The sequence below is a fragment of the Mustela lutreola genome, chromosome 5 (assembly GCF_030435805.1).
Source record: "Mustela lutreola isolate mMusLut2 chromosome 5, mMusLut2.pri, whole genome shotgun sequence".
In the NCBI taxonomy this organism is placed as follows: Eukaryota; Metazoa; Chordata; class Mammalia; order Carnivora; family Mustelidae; genus Mustela; species Mustela lutreola.
Window position 1 is genome coordinate 68,483,197 of NC_081294.1, and position 24,115 is coordinate 68,507,311.

At 36.9% G+C, this 24,115-nt stretch overlaps 1 protein-coding gene across 1 annotated transcript in view; it reads left to right on the plus strand.

Annotated features, from left to right (window-relative positions):
- The window catches only part of ADAMTS19 (ADAM metallopeptidase with thrombospondin type 1 motif 19), a 248,373-nt gene that overhangs the window by 193,851 nt on the left and 30,407 nt on the right, over nucleotides 1-24,115 (plus strand). The window contains exons 16-18 of the mRNA XM_059173349.1: nucleotides 8,053-8,210; nucleotides 12,424-12,577; nucleotides 23,549-23,684. Of these exons, the coding sequence (XP_059029332.1) occupies nucleotides 8,053-8,210; nucleotides 12,424-12,577; nucleotides 23,549-23,684 (448 nt within the window). The remainder of the gene's footprint in view (nucleotides 1-8,052; nucleotides 8,211-12,423; nucleotides 12,578-23,548; nucleotides 23,685-24,115) is intronic.

Consider the following 24,115-nt stretch of genomic DNA (forward strand, 5'->3'; position numbering starts at 1 on the left):
TCTGGAGGTGTCTTCGGGCTTAAAATGAGTTTCTTGGAGGTAACATATAGATGGGTTTTGTTTTTTTATCCATTCTGATACCCTGTGTCTTTTCACAGGGGCATTTAGCCCATTAACATTCAGGGTAACTATTGAGAGATATGAATTTAGTGCCATTGTATTGCCTGTAAGGTGACTGTTACTGTATATGGTCTCTGTTCCTTTCTGATCTACCACCTGTAGGCTCTCTCTTTGCTTAGAGGACCCCTTTCAATATTTCCTGTAGAGCTTGTTTGGTGTTTGCTTTCTTTCAGTTTTTGTTTGTCCTGGAAGCTTTTTATCTCTCCTTCTATTTTCAATGATAGCCTAGCTGGATATAGTATTCTTGGCTGCATGTTTTTCTCGTTTAGTGCTCTGAAAATATCATGCCAGCTCTTTCTGGCCTGCCAGGTCTCTGTGGATAAGTCAGCTGCCAATCTAATATTTTTACTATTGTATGTTACAGACTTTTTTTCCCGGTCTGCTTTCAGGATTTTCTCTTTGTCACTGAGACTTGTAAATTTTACTATTAGGTGATGGGGTGTGGGCTTATTCATATTGATTTTGAGGGGGGTTCTCTGAACCTCCTGAATTTTGATGCTCATTCCCTTTGCCATATTGGGGAAATTCTCCCCAATTATTCTCTCCAGTATACCTTCTGCTCCCCTCTCTCTTTCTTCTTCTTCTGGAATCCCAATTATTCTAATGTTGTTTCGTCTTATGGTGTCACTTATCTCTCGAATTCTCCCCTCGTGGTCCAGTAGCTGTTTGTCCCTCTTTTGATCAGCTTCTTTATTCTCTGTCATTTGGTCTTCTATATCGCTAATTCTTTCTTCTGCCTCATTTATCCTAGCAGTGAGAGCCTCCAGTTTTGACTGCACCTCATTAATAGCTTTTTTTATTTCAACTTGGTCAGATTTTAGTTCTTTTATTTCTCCATAAAGGGCTTTTATATCTCCGGAGAGCGTTTCTCTAATATCTTCCATGCCTTTTTCGAGCCCAGCTAGAACCTTGAGAATTGTCATTCTGAACTCTAGATCTGACATATTACCAATGTCTGTATTGATTAAGTCCCTAGCCTTCAGTACTGCCTCTTGTTCTTTTTTTTGTCATGAGTTTTTCCACCTTGTCATTTTGTCCAGATAAGAGTATATGAAGGAGCAAGTAAAATACTAAAAGGGTGGCAACAACCCCAGGAAAATATGCTTTAACCAAACCAGAAGGATCCCAAATCGTGAGGGGGGAGAAAGGGGATAAAAAGAGGTTCAAAAAGAAAGAACAGGAAAGAAAAAAAAAAAAAAAAGAAAGGGAAGAAAAGAAAAGAATTAAAAAAAACGAATAAAGAAAAGTATAAAAAATTAAATATATATATATATATTAGATAAACTAGTTAAAAAACGTTTAAAAAGAAAAGGGTAAAAGTTAAAATAAATTTTAGCAGAAGAAGAGAAAAAAAATGAAAAAGAAAAAATTAAATTAACTGCAAGACTAAAAAATCACAGGGAGAAAGCCATGAGTTCCGTGCTTTGCTTTCTCCTCCTCTGGAGTTCTGCTGCTCTCCTTGGTATTGAAACTGCACTCCTTGGTAGGTGAACTTGGTCTTGGCTGGATTTCTTGTTGATCTTCTGGGGGAGGGGCCTGGTGTAGTGATTCTCAAGTGTCTTTGCCCCAGGCAGAGTTGCACTGCCCTTACCAGGGGCCGGGCTGAGTAATCCACTCGTGTTAGCTTTCAGGAGCTTTTGTTCCTTGAGCGCTTTCCGTAGAGTTCCAGAGGACGGGAATACAAATGGCGGCCTCCTGGTCTCTGGCCCGGAGGAGCCGAGAGCCTGGGGCCCCACTCCTCAGTGTGCCCTCAGAGAACAGTGCCCAGTAACTCCCGTCTGCCTGACCTCCGGCCATGCTCCGAGCTCACCGGCCTGCGACAGGTTCAAGGTAACCCCGAGCTGCAAGCTTACTGTCGGCTCTGTCTCTGTAGCTGGCTTTCCTGTTCTAATTCCCGCAAGCTCTGCAACACTCAGACACCCCCGATCCTTCTGTGACCCTGCTGGACCTGAGGCCACACTGACCCCGCGTGGGCTTCGCCCCAGTTTAGCCTCTGGAGCGATGTCCCTCAGCAGAACAGACTTTAAAAAATCTTGATTTTGTGCTCTGTTGCTCCTCCTTTTGCCGGGAGCCGGCCCCTCCCCCCAGGGTCTATCTTCCCGTCGCTTTGGATTCACTTCTCCGCCAGTCCTACCTTTCAGAAAGTGGTTGTTTTTCTGTTTCTAGAATTGCTGTTCTTCTTCTCTTCGATCTGCCGATGGATTTGCAGGTGTTTGCAATCTTTAGATAAGCTATATAGCTGATCTCCTGCTAGCTGAAGTAGTCTCAGCCTGCTACTTCTCCGCCATCTTGACTCCTCCCTGTTTTTGTTTTTTGAATAAACATTCCACTTAATCTCTTATTTGCCTGTTTGCTGTATATAGCTCTTGTTTTATACTTAAATGGCCAGTTTAGGATTTACAGTATGCATTTTTAACTTATTACAGTCTCTTTTCAAATTATATGATGCCATTTTGCAGGTAATCTGTGTTCCTTAAAAGTGTATTTCCCTTTACCTGCTTCCCTTACTTTGTGCTATTATGCATATTTCAACATTTCATATAGTCACTTTTTTTTCATATGTCTTAATCACCAAAATAAGTTGTAATCAATTTTGCTTTAAAGTCAATCATCCTATAAAGAACTTATTAATTAAAAAAATATTTATGTATATGTAACCAACATTCTTCATGCCCTCATATAATCCACCATTTCCTCTTGGAGCCATGTTCTTTCAGCCTGAAAAATGTCCTTTCACATTTCTTGTAGAGCATATCTGCTGGTGCTATAATTCCCATATTTTGTTTTACTGACAGTTTATTTGTTTTTCCTCCCTATTTGAAGGATCTTTTCACTAGATATAGAATTCTATATTTTGTTTGCTTATGCTTTATTTTTTTTCTCACTTTGAAGGTAATGTTTCATTGTCTTCTGGCTTCTATTAGTTCTGACAGTATATCCAGAAAATTGGTAATCTTTTTTCCCTTTATATATAAAGTGCCTTTTGAAGATTTAAGATTATTCTCCTAATCATTGGATTCTAGCAGTTTGATTATGATGTGGTTTGGTGATCTTTCCTTGCACTTTCCTTTCTTGAATCCCATTGTATTGATTAACACAGTAAGTTTATGGTTTTCATCAACTTTGGAAAAATTTGGGGCATTATGTCTTCAAATAACTTTTTTGCCTACTCCCTGTTCTCTGGGATTCCAGTTCCATCTGTATGAGTCTATCAGGTATTTCCTGTGAGTCACTGATGCTCTGTTCATTTTTTTAAAAGGTTTTATATATTTCTTTGATAGAGAGAGTGTACAAGGAGGGGGAGGGTGAAGTAGGCTCCCTACTGAGCAGGGAGCCTGATGCAGGGTTCAATCCCAGACCCTGGGATCATGACCTGAGCTGAAGGCAGACATTTTAAAGAACTGAGCAACCCAGGTGCCCCAACTCTGTTTATTTTTTCAGCCTTTGTTTTTCTTTCTGCATTCCATGTAGTTCTAGTCTATCAACTTCCCATCAAGTTCATGGAGTTATTTTGCAATCTCTAATCAGCCCTAAGGCCAATTTAATGAATTTATTGTTTCAGATATTTTATATTTCTATTCTGAGGAATTTGATTTGCTTATTTTCTTGTAGTTTCTACTTTTCTCTTTAATATTATAGTTTTTTCTTTAAATTCTTGTGCATACTGATCATATATATATATATATATATATATATATATATATAATAGCTTTTTTAAAGTCATGGTCTGCTGGTTTCATCATCTGTGTTATTTCTGGGTCTCATTTTATTGACAGATTTTTTTTTTTTTTTGCCTGATTATGGGTCACATTTTTTAACTTTTTCATATATCTAGTAATTTTTTGGTTGGGTGCTGGACACTGTTAATGTGAGAGTGCTAGATGACTATTGTTTTTATTTACTGTTGAGCTTCATTTTGTTGGCTTCATTTTGTTCTTTTTATTTACTGTTGAGATTTATTAATTACAGATCAGCTTAAGTTCTTGAAGCTTTTGTGAAGCCTTTGTTGGGCTGGATCTCGAGTAGTCTTTATTCTAAGACTAGTCCAACATCACTTCTAATATGCACATTTTTATTTTATTTTTTTTAGGTACTCCACTGAAGTCTCTGTAGTATGTTCAGTAGGCTCTATCCTCTCTGAATAGAACTTGTATGTCTTCCAACCCTACATGAGCTCCAGACATTGTACAGTTTCCAGGCTCAATGTAATTGCTCTTTTCCCAGCCTTGAAAAGTCTCACCACACTTATTCACAGCTTGGTATTTAGCCACAGGCTCAAAGGAGCACCTTTGGGGATTTTTAGAGATTGTCTCTGTGCAGCTTCCTCTTCTCCACTATTCCAGAAAACAGATTCCAGATGCCTCAGGCAATTTGAACTCTGTTCTCTGTGTGTTCATCTTACTGAAGTCCCCATTGTCTGTGCTCTGCTTGAGTTCCCACTCCCTGAGGTTTGGTCTGGTAAATATCTTCAGGCAGAAAGTCAAGCAATTTAAGACATCACATTTGTTCTTCTCTTGGGGACCTCAGTTCTCTCGCTGTTGTCCAGTGTTGGAAAACAGTTGTATCCTACACTGTTCGGTTTTCTCATTATTTTAATTGCAAGAGATAGTATAGTTCCACTTATTATGGTATGACCAGAAACAGGTTTTCTAAAAACACATTTTTAAGTTAATGGATTAAAAACAAAAACATAGAACAAGAAAAAAACACTTAGTGTATTGGTTCTTCTTCATATTTTATTAAACTTATAAATTATGTGAGTTTTCAGGTACGTATGCGTATGCCATTTGGGGGGAAATACTGAATTGCAGAAATATCAATTGAATCTAAACATTATACTATAGCCATCCCCAGAAGGATTTTTTATTAGAAGGCAATTTTATTAGAGATTTTCAGGAAATACTCCTTTATAATTGTGTCCTGAGTGTATGTTGAAACACAGAAAAATTATGGAATTATACTGGCCACAGTTACAAATCTAAACCAAAAAGATTTCTTAGAACATTTCATAGATTTCAGAGAAATACAATGAAATATTTTACCTTTTAGGCAAAATCACTTTTTTTCATCAGTTTAGCATTATCTGATGTATATCCATTTGTAGGTAGTAAAAGCTATTCTCAAAGTGTTACATTTTCTGTCAACATATTACCCCCTCAAGTTTAAAATTCAAGTTAAAAATGAATACTTATATATTTTTCATAAATCTGAAAATACACATACTTAATATTTTATTAAAACATTATGCTTTATGTGCAGTACCTGGAGATCTTTTTCGGTAGAAATTAAGATTGATAAGGTAAAATTTCAATAATTTTATGAATATGTTACTTATAATAATGGGAATATCAGCCCCAGAAAAATCCCTCAGTGGACCAGAAACACTATAATAAACCATTAATAATTTACTTTGTTAATTTAAATTTTAAAACACAAATGACTAATAAGCAAATGAAAAATATCTTTAGCCTTAGTAGCAATTAAACAAGTTTTTTTTAACCTACGTAGTTCATAATTTAATTCCTAGTATTTTTTCCTCACATGTGTTCTTTTGCTAGTCTTTCCCTTTGCACTATTGTCATACCCCCATTTTCTCATCTGAGAAGCCCTACGTCATACCTGACACTTCTTTCACCTGCAACAACAAGTCATCACATTTTATCAATTTCACTCCTAAATGCCTCTTTATATTTTTCTCCAGTACCTGAATCCAAGCTACCATAACTTTCTGTTGGGTTACAATGATCTCCTGTCTTTGCTATCCAAATTTACCCCACATGCAGTCCATGTCTTTACACTATTGTTCAAAAACTTTCATAGCTTTGTATTTTTTCTTTGGGAAAAAAGCCCTAAAAAAGTGGCTTCTAAGAAGGTATTCAAAAAAAAAAAGCCCTTGTTCAAAGTATGAACAAGGTCCATAAGATCTGGTGATCCCTTACTTCAAAAACTTTCATAGCTTTGTATTTTTTCTTAGGGAAAAAAGCCCTAAAAGTGTGAACAAGGTCGGTAAGATCTGGTGATCCCTTACTTCTCCAGCCTCATCTCATCATGATTCACTTTGGTACATCTGGCATCCTGCACACTTGCTCTCTGATTCTCACCAAGCTGTGATCTTTAAGAACTTCCCTCAGTCCTGAATGTTCTCTCTCCACTTTCTCTTTTGCCCTGGCTTCCAGCCTCAGGAAATGATGTCGTTCAAAGTTTTTCTTTCTTTTTTTTTTTTTTTTTTAAAGATTGTATTTATTTATTTGTCAGAGAGAGAGAGAGCAAGAAGAGCGACCACAGGCTGAGTGGCAGGCAGAGTCAGAGGGAGAAGCAGGCTCCCCGCAGAGCAAGGAGCCCGATGTGGGACTCGATCCCAGGACGCTGGGATCACGACCCGAGCCGAAAGCAGCTGCCCAACCAACTGAGCCACCCAGGCGTCCCCAAAGTTTTTCTTCATTCTTCCCACACAGGTTCCAGCAAATTCCAGTTAGATTATAAATTCCATAAAGGCAGAAAACATATTTATAACTGTTAATTTTGGGAGGTGCAAGGACTTTGAATATTTCCTACTTTATACCTTATAGGTTAATAAGTAATTATTCAGTCATGATGAAATGTTTTACATGAAAAAGTGGCTTCTAAAAAAGGTATTCAAAAATGCTACTCTCAATGATTGTTATGCAAGCCTGTATTGGTGCAACCTTTGTGAAAATCAATTTGAGATTGTTTTTCAGTCTTTAAATGTTCTATTTATTTGGCTCTGTAATTCCAGATCTGGGAATCTCTCCAAGGGAAATAATCAGATACACATAGAGCTAGTATACAGTGTATTTATCTGAGCATTATCTATAATATAAAAACTGGGAAACCTTCAAATAGTCAATAAATGGAGATTAGCTTTGATGATATTTAGGAAGATTTACTGGCTTCAGTTTTCAAAATATTTTGATAGCATTATGACATAAAAATCCTCATGTAGATGTATCTTAGAATGAGAATTCACTTATATGGAAGAGCCTGGAAGTTTAATTTAGGCAAATAAAATCATTTGAAACAAAGTAAGAAGGAATCCTTAGTTTAAAATGGTAATTATGACATCTCACTTTCTTGTCACTTGTCATGAATCTTATTTAAATAGTAGCAAAGATGAGATCAAAGAAAAAAGAAAAAATTCATGTAGGTAAACAAAGTTATTCCGTAAAATCCCGTGTAAGTGAGGGCTGTTTATAGATGAGAATTAGCATTTATCTTCCATTCTTGTTAATCACAAACATGATATTCCAGGGTCCTGAGTTCTGTTTATAAAACAAACACATTTTATGTTTGAATTGTTTTGTAATGAAAATAAGTCTGTCATCCTGATTTGTTTGCTAACATACTTTTTAATGACCTTTCTTTAATCACTTTTTCGGGTGGCATGGGACACACAGAGAATATATAGTGTCAACATCCTTTATAGGATTACCGCATAGACAACAGACACACAGAGTCTTTTTTTGTTTGTTTGTTAAGTTTTTATTCCTAGGTAATCTCTACACCCAAAGTGGAGTTCAAACTCACCACCCCAAGATCACGAGTCATGCTTTCCCGACTGTGCCTGCTGGGTGGACACTGTCTTAAGACATAGTCTTAAGATAATAGTTTGTTAAAGAACAAATCATTATGGGGCAGAATATGGGTTACAGATGTCACATGTCCATAGGAGGCTGGAAGAGGCCACGATAAACGTGGTACCATAGCTGTAGACAGTGCCAGGAGGGAAGGCGAGCTCATGGCATGTGCTCTGTGTTCTTCCCTATGGAGGAGATGCCTCATGTCTTACACCGGGGAGTGTTAACCTGTTAGCTTAGAAATAAGTGAACTGCTTCTATTAAATCATGGGAAGTGGATATTGATTAATGATGCTAACTTGTTCAGCTGTCGTAATATTTTTGAACCTCTTTCTAGCTCTACGAGACGCTGGAAAGCAGTCTATTAATAGTGACTGGAAGATTGAGCACTCAGGAGCTTTCAACTTAGCAGGCACTACTGTCCATTATGTAAGACGAGGCCTCTGGGAGAAGATCTCTGCCAAAGGACCTACTACGTCACCTTTACACCTCCTGGTATGAAGGGATCAATGATAATATTGCATAATCAACTTCCGTGTCCAAAGCCATTCCCACTGTACCTTCTCTGATCTTTTTTCCAAGTTTGAATTGTCAGGTAGACATTGAAAATCATTGAAGGGGGAGGGGCGTTTAGGTTTTCATTTTAATGTGTTTTAAATCATGAAGTCAAACCAGAAGTTATTGCAAGAAGGGCAAGACATTTTAGGGAATTAATTCATAGACTCAGAGTAGAAGGGAATTGTCAGGCAAAAAGGAGCCCATTTTTTTCAAGAAGAACAGTTTTGCCAGCAGCGTCTTCGTGACTCACTAGCAAGAGCAGGTGTCTGTAAAGACAGTGTTATATACTCTGGCAGCTCATAGCATTTCAAGCATCCATGGCATGGGCATTTTCTGAATCTGCATAAAATGCCTTTGATAAAATGATACCGTCCCTGGGAAAAGCTTTGGTAAACTTACCTAACAACACATCCGATTTCCCTCTTTTGTTTTCTCACTGGTTGCATTGATTCCTGCAAAGAAGTATGAAAGTTGGAATCTTCGGGATGATACCCCTTCACTGTGTAGTAGAAGAGTGGGTATGAGGCAGGACAGAGAATGAAGGAAGCGGAGCAGTGGGGTTCCGCCTCCAAGCTGGTGGCAGGTTCCTGTGCTCCTCTCGACCTTGAACTTTGCAGTCCGCAGTAATGGCTCAGGAGCCTGAGGGCTGACTGCACAGCTGGCGTGTTCCCCATCCTAGTGGCAGAGTCTGAAATTCAGACACTTCAACACCTCCTTAAGTCCACACATAAAAACAACTCTAAAACACGATCAACTGACTGTTTATTTGGAGTGTGGTGTGCCACATTATTTAATATCACTGCACAATTCGAGTTGAATTTGTCTTCAATTGGAGACATCTGTGTTACTGGTCTGGGAGCCAGAGTTCAAATCACATATCAGCCCATTTGCTTTTCCTGCTTTCTGAATGTGCCTGCAGATCACCTAGGATTCTTATTAAAATGCACATTCTGATTCATTTGGTCTGGGGGGGACCCGAGATCTGCATTTCTAACCAGCTCCCAGTTGATGTCACTACTGTCGACCACATTTCAGATCACAGTTTTTTTATAGAACTATGTTCGCGGGCCTGATTGACAGGAATGAAGGGAGCAAAGGGAGATGCATGGGAACCTTCTGCTCCAAATATTCATCATAATGATAATACATCCCATTCGCTGAACACTGAGCCAGAGATTGTTCATGAGCATTTTGCATTCATGACAGCATTCAGTCCTCACGGAAACACTGTGTGCTGTGTATTATTATTTCTCCAGTGTATGGATTAAAAAAAAAAAATCTCAGCATGAAAAAGTTAAGTAATGTGCATAGTGTCTCCCAGGAAGTTATTTAGCTGTGAATAAACCAGGTGTTAATCAGTCCTTTATGCTGCCTCTCCTGACGGAAAGCTCAGATCTAAGTGCTTTACTGCAGACAACGTGGGATCCTAAGTATACACATACTTTCAATAATTGTGTTCTTCATCTCCTCACGGTTCCTTTGGATCCTATTCCTTGATTTGAACTGGAAACTCCACTCTGTGCCTTGTGCCATCTGGAGAAAGAAAAAAAAAAAGACTAAACAAACATTGTATGACCAATATTTGGCTCTTTCCATGATTGGGTCACTTATAATAACAACATTATCAACAACAATCATATTTTTAAGGATGGGGTTAGCAGAGAAGGCCTTTGGGTGACCTGCCTTATATGAATGTAACCTACATTTTTTTTTTTTTTTAATGGAACAAGATGGGAGCTCTTTATGGTGCCTTTAATTCAAAATCTTTAAACAGTATGTGAGACCTCAGTGCTGGGCCTGGGAGTCTCCTTGCTGCAGAATCCTTAATCTGACTGGTAATTACCAAGGTTTTTCCTGGAAGCATGAAGCATAATTAAAATCAGTGAACTATGTCTAAAAGAAGGCATCTATGTGACCTGGATTTATTCAGTAATCCAAGGGAAACTGCACTTCTAAGATATTTTTCGTTAATGACTATTACAGATTGAAAGCCGGTACTGAACTTTGAAAGGCAATACCTTTTGCTGCCATGTTTCACTGTGTGCCCCTCCACGGTAACACGGTCACACTTTCCTTCTTGCAGAGCTCTACTGCCAAAGTCGAATGGTTTAAGAAAGAGCTAATGATTTTGTGGCCAATATCTTTATTTGAAGTGGCGTTAGGTATTCAAGGACAATCTAAAGTTCTATCAATGAAAAGGTAGTTTTTTAAGGAAAAATAGACATGTTTTCATTAAGTTAAAGAAGTTGGCAAATAGCTATAATTTATGTTCTTTTTATCAATTTAAAAACTATGTAATAGTCTGGTTATGTCCATAAATGAGATAAGTCAATCTCTCTCTCTTTTTTAACTTATTTAGCTGGAGGTCCCTTATAACTGGCAACATCAAATGAGATATTTAAGGCCAAAATAAGCACTGTGATGTACTTAGAATTAGTACCCCAGTATGTTATATATATGTGAATATGAAAACTATTATTTTTATTGTTGATAGAGCTGATTTAAAGTTCCATTATATTAGTTCCCAAATCCACATATAAAAATATATATATCTTAGCATTTCTGTTGATATATTGAGCAGAGTATTGAGATAAAGAAGCAAAGAAAACTAACCCTGTACTCATGTCCTGTTTTCCACACTGAGCTTTAACTAAGAATTACCTGTCATTATAATTACCTTGATGGTGGGGTGCCTGGGTGGCTCAGTGGGTTAAGCCTCTGCCTTCGGCTCAGCTCATGATATCAGGGTCCTGGGATTGAGCCCCGCATCGGGCTCTTTGCTCAGTGGAGAACCTGCTTCCCCGCTTTCTGCCTCCCTTTCTACCTACTTGTGATCTCTTTCTCTGTCAAATAAATAAATAAAATCTTAAAAAAAAAAACAAAAAAAAAACTACCTTAATAGAGGTTTATGTCACACAAAGTTCTTTTTTTTTTTTAAGATTATTTATTTATTTATTTGAGAGAGAGAGAGAGAGAATGAGAGAGAGGGGGGCGTGTCGGAGGGAGCAGACTCCCTGCTGATCAGGGAGCCCAATGTGGAACTCAATCCCTGGATTCCAGGATCATGACCTGAGCCAAAGGCAGTTGCTTACCCAACTGAGTCACCCAGGTACCCCTCAAAGTTCTTGAACAATTTAACAGAATTTAAATCTAGATATGTTTTTATGCATGATATTGTATTACATAGATTGCTTTCCTGAATCCTCAGATTCATAGAAGTGATATAGTCCATGGCATTGTTTGACATGTTTTCTGCAAATGTGTTTATAAAGGAACATACATTCTCATTTGTTCTTTCGTTTAAAATGAATATACTTCAGGCATTATTTCTTTCACTTAAAATAGATCTGATTATTACCCATGCATTCCTAAGCTTGGCCCTGGGTACCAGGGGACAGCAAAACAAACACGGTCCCTGCTATGGGTTAGTGCATTGTGGCCCAAAGTTCAGTCATTCTCAGATACTTTTCATTGTTTATTGCATTGTGGACATATGTGTACGTAACTGTACCATTGTTAAGTTAGTATTTAACAGTTCATTTGAACATAAATTTCTTTTCAAATGAAATGATCTTTCCTACAAAAGGAAAATTAATAATCTTGCCAAAACTGAAAGTTAACAGTAAGCAACATGGAAAAATATCATTGTCCTCTGGTCAGTTAGATGTTCTCTACCTTCTGGAGAGTGAAGTGATTCACACAGCCTTGTATCCTCTTCCTCTACTGACACACGGACTCACTATCCATGGTGCTGTTTTATGAGTGGAAAGGCTACATTTGATGTTAGATTGTGGGTTATATCTTGATGTTAGATAGGATAGATAATCCTTTCCTCTCTAGTAAAGTCATTGTCGACATGTATCATACTTTGGGAAACTGCCTGGTCCATTCATCAACTTGAAAAACCATGACCTGGTATCTCCGACCTCATTCAGGTGGGCCATTTGTCAAAATGTCTTTAGCTCAGAGGTTAAATGTGTAACTCCAGTCTTTGCAGAAGTATGTCACTTTGAAGATTCCAGTAATTTCACAATTCTACATGCACACCATGCAACAAACATTTTAAGGTATCCATATCCTTGGTATTATACTTAACATTGTCTATGCTCTCCTTTAACCTTGCTGCCTTTATCATTTTCACTTATTATAGGTGCTGCTATTTCAGGACCAGAATTACGGTCTTCACTATGAATACACTATCCCATCAGACCCTCTTCCAGAGAATCAGAGCTCAAAAGCACCTGAACCCCTTTTCATGTGGACACACACAGGCTGGGAAGATTGTGATGCCACATGTGGAGGAGGTGAGGGATTTTCTAGCATTTATCTTATCTTATCAAAACAGCAGCTATTTTCTGATTAATTCTTGATCATTAAGGCACATTTGCAACTCCTTATCTGAAATTCCAAACTCCTTAAAGGATTGGAAACTGAAAGTTTTTTGTGACAAGTGTGGTGCCTAAATGCCTGAACTGTGTATGAATTAAGTTAAAGAAAGGCCATTTACAGTTAATCACTGCATTACTTTGCATAAATATTAATGTATTGGTTTATAGGGGCTGCTCAAGGCACCACACAGTATATATGTCCTTTTATATCTACTTTCTGTATTAACTTTTTATTTTTATAGAATCTTCAAAGTTCTAACTTCCAGATACATCTACCTACAAGAATTATAGCTCTGCAGTAAATACAAAGGTGCTATGAAAGAGTAATATCGGGCTTGCTTCTGTGCCATTTGCGTATTAGTTTGAAAAGACAGAGCACCTGAAGAAAATAATTTAATGCCCCTTGTTCCTCCATTTTGTTTCTTCAAAAGTGTCCATCAACTATTTTTGATAAATAGAGATGTATTCTGAAATCTCACTCAAAGATTTTAGATTTTTTTTTGTATTAGAAGTTAGCAGGTAAGTAAAACCAAATTGCTTCAGCATAAAATGTGAGATTAGCAAATCATTTAATCCTGGAGTCCCAGAGATTAAATTGATCATCACTTACTCTCAGAACCAGTTAGGTCAAGGCAAGATCTCAGGGCATGGGGCTCCCAGCTTGCCTTTTTATCACATATGTCAGCAGCATAGTACTTCATTTGTGTTTTGCACTTAATAACAGACTTTTTATAGCTCTTGAGTAATAACTTCCTTCTAAAATTATTTTAAAATATTTACCTATTGAAAATTATTTTTTAAATATTATATATAATATATATAAAACATATATAATATAAACTAGTTTTATAACATATATGTAACATATTGCATGTATGTATATGTTTATATTATATTGCACAATATATACATAATAGATATGCAATGTACATATATATGTTACATGTATATTATATATACAATTTTATAATACATAAATAATATAAACAAACTAGTATACATAGTATATAATATAAATAACATAATTATATAATGTATACATATATCATGTATTGTACATATACATATATACATATAATATACACATAATATATATAATATATAAGATAACAATATATAATATAAACTAGTATATATAATATATAATATAAACTCATTTATAACACATGTCTGTATATATAACAAACAAACTAGTTTATAGTACACATATTATATATTATATGTTTATATAATATATTATATTATATATTTATGTATGATATATATTGTTTTATACATGTATAATATACACATATTTAATGTATAATATAATGTGTAAATATAATGTATGTGTATAATATGTGTATGTGTATAATATAAACTAGTTTGTACAGAAGTTTTGTTCTCTAGGCAAAGAAACTATTGATACACATACCCTAAGTGTGCTGTAGCAAAGCGGGGGAAAGAGTACACAGTAGACTAATGTTTGGGGGAGAATGTTTGGGGAAAATGAATCAGAAAATATACAGTATAAGTAAGTAACATAGTATAAAATTGTGATGATAAAAATTAAGCAAGAGTGAGAAATAAATATGGGTTGGGAGTTGGGAGAGGGTAGGTGCAGAATATAATGATCCAAAAGGTCTCAATGAGGAGATCACACTGATTTAAAATCTACAGCGAGTGCGGATGGGCACCACCTATGAGGGTAACTGGTGAGAGCAAGTCCCAGGCAAAGGCTCTGAGGCAGGAGTAAAGCAAGGAGTAGTAAGAATGCTAGTATGACCTTCCTTTATTGAGTGATGTGAGATACCATTGGAGGATTTGAATAAAGGAGTGATTTTTTCTGGTTTTATGTTTTTAAAAGTTATTTCCATTTCTGCATTGAGAGTAGATGGGAAAAAGAGAAAAGTAGAAGTAAAGAGATCAGTTAAGAAGTTACTACCGCAGTCCAAGAAAGAGATGATTGTAGTCTGACCCCAGTGTTAGCAGAGGAGGTGGGGGAAGTGGTCAGGTTCTGTATATTTTTGAAAGTAGAACTAACAGAATATGTTGAAAGACTAGATGTGGAGTGTGAGAGAAATAAAGATGCCAGGGATTGACTGTGATGGTTTTGGCCAAGCAACTGGTAGGATGGAGTCACCATCACCTTACCTAGGAAAGCCTGTGGGACAGCAAGATTAGGAAAGAGTTTGATTTCCAACAGAAGTTTGAGATCCCTTTTGGACATCTAAGTGTGATCAAGTATGATCTATAAGTTAAGTAGTCAAGAGAGAAGGTCAGAGATAGAAAATATATGGATGATATCTTCAAACACTGAGACTAAATCACGTCACCTAAGAAGTGAGTGAAAAGAAAGAGAAGCTACTAAAGGATTGAGCCTTGGGACACTCTACCATTTAGACATCAGAGAGAGAAGAAACCAGCAAAGCAGATTAAAATGAGTAGCCACCAACACAGGAGAGGCAGGCAGAAGAGAATGCTTTCCTGTAAAGCAAGTGAGAAAGTGTTATAAGAAGGAAGGAATGATCATCTCCATCAAAAGCTTTAAAGTCAAAAATAATGTGGACTGAAAATTGACTATTACATTTAAATATATTTATTATATTTTAAAATGTGTTTATTGCATTTAAACACCTTTATTGTAAGATTTATTTATTTATTTTTAGATTTATTTATTGTATCTAAATATATTTATTAGATCTATTATATTTGAAACATAGAGGTCAATGATGACCTTGTCAAAAATAATTTTAATGAAGTTTTTGGCTCAAAAAGATTAAATGAAGTGGATTCAAAAGAAAATTGAGAGAAGGAGAGTATATGGGACACACTTGGCTCCTGAGGATATAGAGTAATTACAGCAGAAGGATGTCAAAATTACTCTAGCAGTTTAAAAAAAATGTTATCTGTCATCCTTTCCATGGTGACATTTTCAAAGGCCAGGTTTCTCTTGGGCCCCCATATTGCCAAGTGATATGGGAATCCTCTGCTTTCCTATCTCCTCCTCCTAAGCCTCTCATACACCCTCAGAGTCCCATTCTTCACTGATGCTAGAGGCCATTTGACTTAGGGGGTCCTGCTTCACATCCTCTATCTAAATAAAAAACGAAAACACAAATGGAAACAAACACATTTAAAATGAAATTCTTGGGTGACTAGGTGGCTAGGTTGGTTAAGTGTCTGCCTTCAGCTCAGGTCCTGACCCCGGGGTCCTGAGATAGAACCCCGCATGAAGCTTACTGCTCAGTGAGCCTGCTTCTCTCTTTCCCTCTCCCTGCTGCTCCCCCTTCTTGTGCTCTCTCTCTCTCTCTGTGTCAAATAAATAAATAAAATCTTTAAAAATAAATAGACAAAATGAAAATGAAAATCCATATGGTTAGAATTTTCTTGTTAATATAACTGAGACAAGAAAGACCAGCCCCCATCCAATGGTGGGCTGTGGGGAAATGGAGTGATAAAAAGGTTGAGTTCTTGGTATAGCACTGAAAGGCAATTATTAAAATCTGTTTGTATTTAAAGTCTAGACAGGAAAATGTTTGCCCCATAAATTTTGTTTGCCTCGTTTTTTTTCATGCTTTTGTAATTGCTGTCTAATAGGAGCTACATTAGAAGTAAACATACAGAATTTATCAATCTTCATTTTGAACAAACAAATTTGGGGGATTCACATTTTTTTCCCAAAAATCACATCATTTACAACGTAGAATATGTTTTTCCAGTTGCCAAACTTTAATGAACAGAGGTTTGCTATAAATTTTTTAAGTTCCAGAGTCAGAAGGGCTTTTAGATAGTTTTAAGCATAACTGCTTAATTGTTAACACAAGAAAATTTAAATGCATACAGATTCAGTGACTTCTCAAGGCCACATGCCCAGTGTGGGTAGAGGTCACGTTAGAATCCAGGACTCCTAACTTCAAATCATCTCTCCTCCTCACACCTCATACTTCCTTCAAGAGCAGCTCAGAGGCTTCATGTCATTTCTTTTCACAAAATAGGGCATGTTCCTTAGAGATCATATAAATTTTGTTTGGATTCAGAGAGATGTTTTATTTAAACTGTTTGATAAAAATTTAGATATGTCCCTATTTTTTATTTCAAATGCATTATTTTGTAAAATAGTCCTAATTAGACACAACCTTTATATGATTTACACTTGAATAGACCTTCTCTTTCAAATCTGTTCCATTGTGTTTAGTCAACAGTTCTCAATTATCTCTGACAATGTTAATAGGGTACATACTCCTTTCAGTGCCAAAATATTTCTGGGCTTTTGGATATTATTTTCCTTTGCAGTTCATAAATAAAGCGGATGGACAGGATTTCAAGAATCGCATCACTTCTAACTTCATATTGTCCATTTTATAGCCAGAGTTTATAATCTTTCAGCATATACATGAATTAGAGGAAAGTGAGTTCAAAGCACAGAACATTGGAAACAGATTTGTACAAAATTTATCTTCAACAGCAGAAAGAAGTAGTGGCACTATTTTTTTTTAAGATTTTATTTATTTATTTGACAGAGAGAAAGAATGAGATCACAAGTAGGCAGAGAAGCAGGCAGAGGGGGAGGGGGAAGCAGGGGATGTGGGGCTTGATCCCAGGACCCTTGGATCATGACCTGAGCTGAAGGCAGAGGCTTAACCCACTGAGTTACCCAGACACCCCATATTGGCACTATTTTACTTCACAGGACTATATGAAGCAAGAGCAAATAAAATACCACACAGCAATATAAGATTTCAATGTTTGACATATTATTTTTTGGATTCTGTTGTAAGGCATAGACTGCCTGCAATAAGTGGGAAAAAAAATTTTTTTAAAGATACCTACTGTCATGTAGCTAAATTTTTATTGTAATAATCTTTAACATCAGAATGGCAAACTCTTTTAGAATGAAAAGCCGAACTAAAGTTAATTCACTGCATTTGAATTAGTTTTATTAGTATCGGTTATTGTAAGATATGAAAAAGCCTTTCAGAAGGAATATTTTTAAATATCGAATGGAGGTTGGTGATCTTAGGAAAATTTTTCCAACAGTATAACATATGCAAGCTTTTTGGCACTGTCTTCTCACATTCTAATGATAGTTTTAGAATGATTTGAAAGGATATATATCATTCTGTATTTTAGCATTGGCCGTTTAAATTAGTCCTTTTACTTTCAAATGGCTTAAAATGTATTTGGGAAATAAATATTTATTTTGCATTGGTGTTCTAAAGCATCTAAAAACTCTTTGAAGGGATGTTTTAAACTTATCTTGGCACCTCAGAAGTATGGTTCACCGGATAAAGTTCTTTTTGACATGAAAGACCTGTTTTAAGTGATCTTGGTCTTCAGAGGCATTTAAAACTTATCATTTCATGGTATCTGAGTGTCATGCGTTGAATAAGCATTTCACAGTACGGCATATAGTAACTGTATTACTCTGGAGTTTATTTTGAGCTGGTGAAGAGATTAGTGATATAAACCTAGAGTAAGAGCCCCAAAATTCAGTAATCTTTTTTTTTTTTTTTTTTTTTTTTAAAGATTTTTTTTTATTTATTTATTTGACAGAGAGAGATCACAAGTAGGCAGAGAGGCAGTCAGAGAGAGGAGGAAGCAGGCTCCCCGCTGAGCAGAGAGCCCGATGCGGGACTCGATCCCAGGACCCTGAGATCATGACCTGAGCCGAAGGCAGCGGCTTAACCCACTGAGCCACCCAGGCGCCCCTCAGTAATCTTTTTTGAAATAAATGAATAGCATGCTTCTAGGAAATCTAAATAGATACAGTTTGAAAGGGGAAGAAATAAGCCAACATCCCACATTCTTCCCTTTAGTCCAGACCCAACCAGCTGAAGACCCTCATTTTGTTGGCCTTATATTGTGATATCCTTTAGACATGGGTTTCCTTGTGCATGAAGGGATTCTAAGGAGGATCCAAGCCTTTAGATCGAGGATGAGGGGACATATCTGAGGAGGACACACCCCCTATCATTTTGCCAGCATGGTTTGTTTCCATTGTCCATTTTAAAGGCATATTGCCATTGCCTACACCATAATAAATGTTATTACCTGATGAAAATGCACCAAAATATATTTTTTCAATACTACTTTCTTTAATAAGAACATTTTTATATTAATGCAAACTCTTTATAAACTTGAGTTTTAATATGTACATAATTCATTAGCTGAAAATGCCATAGATAACTATCCCCGTAATTGGTCATTTGTTTTGCAAATGATTTTCACCTTTTTAGGAAATAGTCTTGAGATGAACCTCTTAGAACACAAAGCACTTTGGCCTTGACTTAGATTCTTGTACTTCACTCGTTGATTCCTTTACCAATGCCTTCTATGCATTCACTATTTCTGAGTGGCCCAATGATGAGTGCTTTCTGCTTTTAGAAGATTCACTGTTCATTTAGTAGGCATCAGCTAATAATAAAATCACTGTGCAGAGTGATATGGAAAGATGTAGAAATTATTCCAGGGATATGCATACGTGCAAAGGCACTGAGGTTTATGAGAATGTTTATTTCTAGGGTTCAAAATAGGAGGATCAAGGAATGAGAGATACTTTGGCCCTTTTTTCACTTTTTTATAGAAAGAAGTTAGTGCATGAAGATTCCTGAGTGTTATGCTAGCACTCGAGTGAAATTTGTCTTGAAAGTTATGGGATACCATTAAGCTGTTTATGTGCATGAAAATGATGAGGTCAGGTTGGGTTATATATTGGGTGTTGTAAACAATACAAAATAAAAATATTTTCACTAAAAAGGATGAAATAGTCATTTTAACATTAAACCTAAGTCCTGAGGGAAAATTTTTATAGAAATATCAAAAAAAAATGGCTAAGAATTATATGGCATGCATAATTTTGGGAGACATCCAAGTTAAAATATGTATGCTTTAAAAAAACCTGCATTTTACATATTTCTAAGAAGTGCTCAGAAAAAAGCCCGTCATTCTCATTAAAAAACAGTTACTTTGGGGGATGCCGGGGTGGCTCAGTTGGTTAAGCAGCTGCCTTCGGCTCAGGTCATGATCCCAGCGTCCTGGGATCGAGTCCCACATCGGGCTCCTTGCTCAGCAGGGAGCCTGCTTCTCCCTCTGCCTCTGCCTGCCATTCTGTCTGCCTGTGCTCGCTTTCTCCCCCTCTCTCTCTGATAAATAAATAAAATCTTTAAAAAAACAAAAACAAAAACAGTTACTTTGGTTTCACTTATTTGCTGGCTATTGTTAGTTTGATAGAAAATAAAGAAATACATAATTTGAGGGAAAATTATAAAGACAAATGAATATATATATAGTCTTCATCCTATAGAGGTTCAGAATTTTATTTAAAATTTGTGGTGTCCATTAAGATAGAGGGGATTTCGATGCTGTCTATTGAAACAATGAACACACTCCCAAGAACATGTTTATTTATGATGCCAGTTTGAGAAATGTGATCTACATGGCTAGAACATATTTTTATTAAAAATATCCATTTCTTGGGGTTAAATACTATCTGAGACTGGAAAAGAAGGCACCCCATCTAATATCTAGTCTTCATCAAGTATCTTCAGAGAACAACAAAAGAGTCAATACATAAAAATCACCCTTCATTTTCAGATTGTGCCCATTACTCGGTAATGAGACCAATTGCATAATGGTTATGTTCTTTTATTCCTAATTGTATTCAGAACATCGAAACTGATTTCCCCAATGCTTATTTAATGGGAATGACCCTGAGGTGAAGTTAATTGCCATAAAGCAAATAATACACTGTCAACAGCATGCACTCCTTCTGGTTCAAGCAGAAAGCCAGTACTTCATCACTCTCTGCCCGTCCCTAGGTTCCACAATATTGAATGTATTGTAAATACTGCTCCTAGATGCTAGAATGGAAATTTCCTGTGTTGGCTGAAACATAAAAATATATAAAAGAAAAAAGTCAAACAATAACATTTCCATATGGCTTTACAATCTAGTTGTATTTTCATAGGCATGGTGTGCCTGTAGATGGGCAATAGGTTTCATCCCTCCAATTCTGTTGGTTTCATTCAATGAAATTTTTAAAAAGTAGAGCCAGGCTTATCCTATCAGCTAAAACATGTGTGATGTGAACTTCCTTGCTACACTGTGGATGGAGAAGTCCCAATTCACAATCATATGCCTCTCTACTGTCTTAGAACACAGGTGATTCCTGAAACAACACAGGTATCTGTGTCTCTTTTGACATATCAACACTTACACTTAAAGGATTTTTTTCAAGAGCTTAACATGTTAGCTCTAGGGTAGTAACCAAAGTTATGTATTTTCATTAAAAAATGCTGTGTAATTAGTCCTGAGTTATTCACCTCATGACTACCTATATGTTCAGCAAAACGTTTCTGGATAATGTCTGTTGGTCATTTTTTTGTAGTGTAGTTGGCAGGAAAACCACTATTTAAGTTAGTTTAGGCAATTCCATCTATAATGCAAAAGAGTGTTTTATGAACTGGAAGGTGTTAAATTAGATATTAGAGCTAACATTTATATTTGATGAGAATAATGCATATGTTAATCCTCCTTTAAAGTAGGCATCATCAGAATGTAGAAGTTGTACTGAACATCTGTTAACATTATACAGAATTTTTACAATATCTATTTAGTATGTGCATTGGGTCATAAGGGAGCCCCTGGAATGTAGGAAACTAGGAGGAAGTTAACCAAAATCCTGGTCCCAATTTTTTACACTAAAGTAACTCATTACCTCGTGAGGCTGGTTTTTCTCTGTGAAAGAATGAACATAAGCCATGTCTGTTTTTTCTGCAGTTTATTTAAAAACTGAAATTGGTAGGTATTGAACACTTCTTATGCGTAAAATTTGATGCCGCACTCCTCCCCTTCTTGACCGATCAGGGGAGAACTTGGGCAACCCCTAAGAATTTACCCCGGGCATGAAATGTGGCCCCTTCTCTGCCAGTTCCCATCAGCTTGCCTGACTGTGTGGGGTGCACAGAGCAGGCTTAGAGGACTTCCAAGTGGAGATGTTCATTTATGTAAGCAACTAGCCATAAAGTCCTACAATTCATCCGCCGTTCTCTTTGCCAGTCTGGGAAAGGACCCTTTACCTACCTGGCACCCTGTTGTCTCAGTTGAGCACCCATAGAATAAGTTGCATTGCACCAGACCTGGAATTCTCCAGATAGGGCATAATTGGCCAACATTGTGCTGCCTGAAGATAAAACTAAGTGGTTTTAATAACATAGTATGCAATAATCAGAGTTATGATTATTAGTTACTACACACACATGGCGAGGAAGAAAGAAAGGAGAGAAGTAGTCATTTTTTTGAAGGCTACAAATTGTCCTGGGACTGTGCCCCAGTGTTGTTGAGTGGCAAAGGAAGGAAAGGTCCTAAACCTATACCTGCTCTTCTGCCTTCTTCACCCTGTTGCTTCTTCCCATCCCCCATTCAGGTCAAAGCAGAAGATACTTAAAAACTATTCAAAGTAGCCCTCTCTCTACATTCTTTCTTTCCTTCTTCCTTGACACCAGCCTTCCCGCTCTGTTAATTAGAGGACAGAGTGACTTCTCTGCTACCAGCCCCGGCTGTGATATTTGGCACAAGCGGCATGAATACTCTGAGCTTCCTAATTATCACGGCATGGCAGTCATCGAACCCTAACTAATGGCCTTGCAGTAGAGACCCAAAAGACTTGTGATTATTTTCCTAATCCTTCATGACCCATCTGGCTTTAAAATTGTTAGTTGATTTAATTACTTCATAATGCCAATCAGTTAAATTAGATTATGAAATCTTATATAGATATTTAGACTCTTGCAGAGAAAGAGAATTAGCACATGTGTAATAGGCTCTTTAGGTGGAAGATAAAAATCTTGTCAAGCAGAGAAAGAGAATTAGCACATGTGTAATAGGCTCTTTAGGTGGAAGATAAAAATCTTGTCAAGTAAGTGTACATAAAGTACCCAGATAAAAATAAATACACCATGCAAGTCATCATTTTTACCTCCGGTAATCAGAGTTTATCCTAACAAAGTAGAAAAGCCATTTTTTTGAAATCTGATGAAAAATACCAGGAGTCCCATGGCTTTTCTTAGAGCACGTCACAATAAACAGGGAATGAGGATTTCTAGAATGTGCTGTCATGAAGGCATACAGGTTGCAAATTACAGCTTTCCACCACTTAATGCTAAAAGATGGCATAGTCCTTACTAACAAATTTAATTAATGTCTTGGCAACTTATGCTGCCACAATCCCTTGGGAATATAAAACTTGTTATTTAATATTTTTTTAAGATTTATTAGTTTATATTAGAGAGCACACACGCACATGTGCCAGCTGCGGGAGGGCAGAGGGAGAGGGAATGAGACAATCTCCAGCAGATTTTGTTCTGAATGCGGAGCCTGACAAAGGGCTTGATCCCAGGACCTTGAGATCATGACCCTGCAATCAAGAGTTGGACACTTGGGGCGCCTGGGTGGCTCAGTGGGTTAAAGCCTGTGCCTTCCGGTCAGGTTATGATCCCAGGGTTCTGGGATCGAGTCCTGCATTGGGCTTTCTGCTCAGCAGGGAGCCTGCTTCCCCCCTCCCCCACCTGCCTGTCTCTCTGCCTACTTGTGATCTCTGTCAAATAAATAAGTAAAATCTTAAAAAAAAGAAAAAAAAAAGAGTCAGACACTCAACCGACTGAGCCACTCAGATTCTCTGCCATTTAATTTCTAATGAGGAAAAAATAACCATTTATCTCCCTTAAGCCTAGAGATGCATTTTTATGTAAATGATAAGTAATATCTTTATTGATGTAACTTAAAATTCCTTCCGAAGTCTGAAAATTACAACAAGCCTATGCATATCCTCTAAATCATTTACATAAAGACCTATAATTTCTTTTTGTGTGTTTTTTTGTTGTTTGTTTGTTTGTTTGCTCTTTGCAGGAGAAAGGAAGACAACGGTGTCTTGCACAAAAATTATGAACAAAAACATCAGCATTGTGGACAGCAAGAAGTGCAAATACTTAACCAAGCCTGAGCCGCAGATTCGCAAGTGCCATGAGCAGCCATGCCAAACAAGGTAACCATGTCCTACCCACTGTGAAAGCTCCACGTGGCCACTTATTTACTAGCATTCAAAACATACTCAAAATATTAACAAACTCACTTTTTCCTAAAGACAGTGCAAAGGAATATGTACCAAAATTCAGGGTTTTAGACAGGCAAGGTCTAGGAAAGACAGATCATTGCCTGAATGGAAAGAGAATAAAAGCAGCAAGGCAAGCTAGGATTTCCCTCCACTTTCATTGTATTCTCCACAGCATGAAAACAACTAAGTGGGACAGATGAGGTATAATTAAAATTATGTGATAATCTGTTGGTCACTTCTTCAAAAATCTGGTTACGGGTTGATTTTAACTAGTTGTTCTCCAGTTCTTTGAAATGATGTGTTAGAACTTGCCAAGGATGATATAAACCAAAGCAGAACTGGCTCGGACCCAGTCCCTCCCA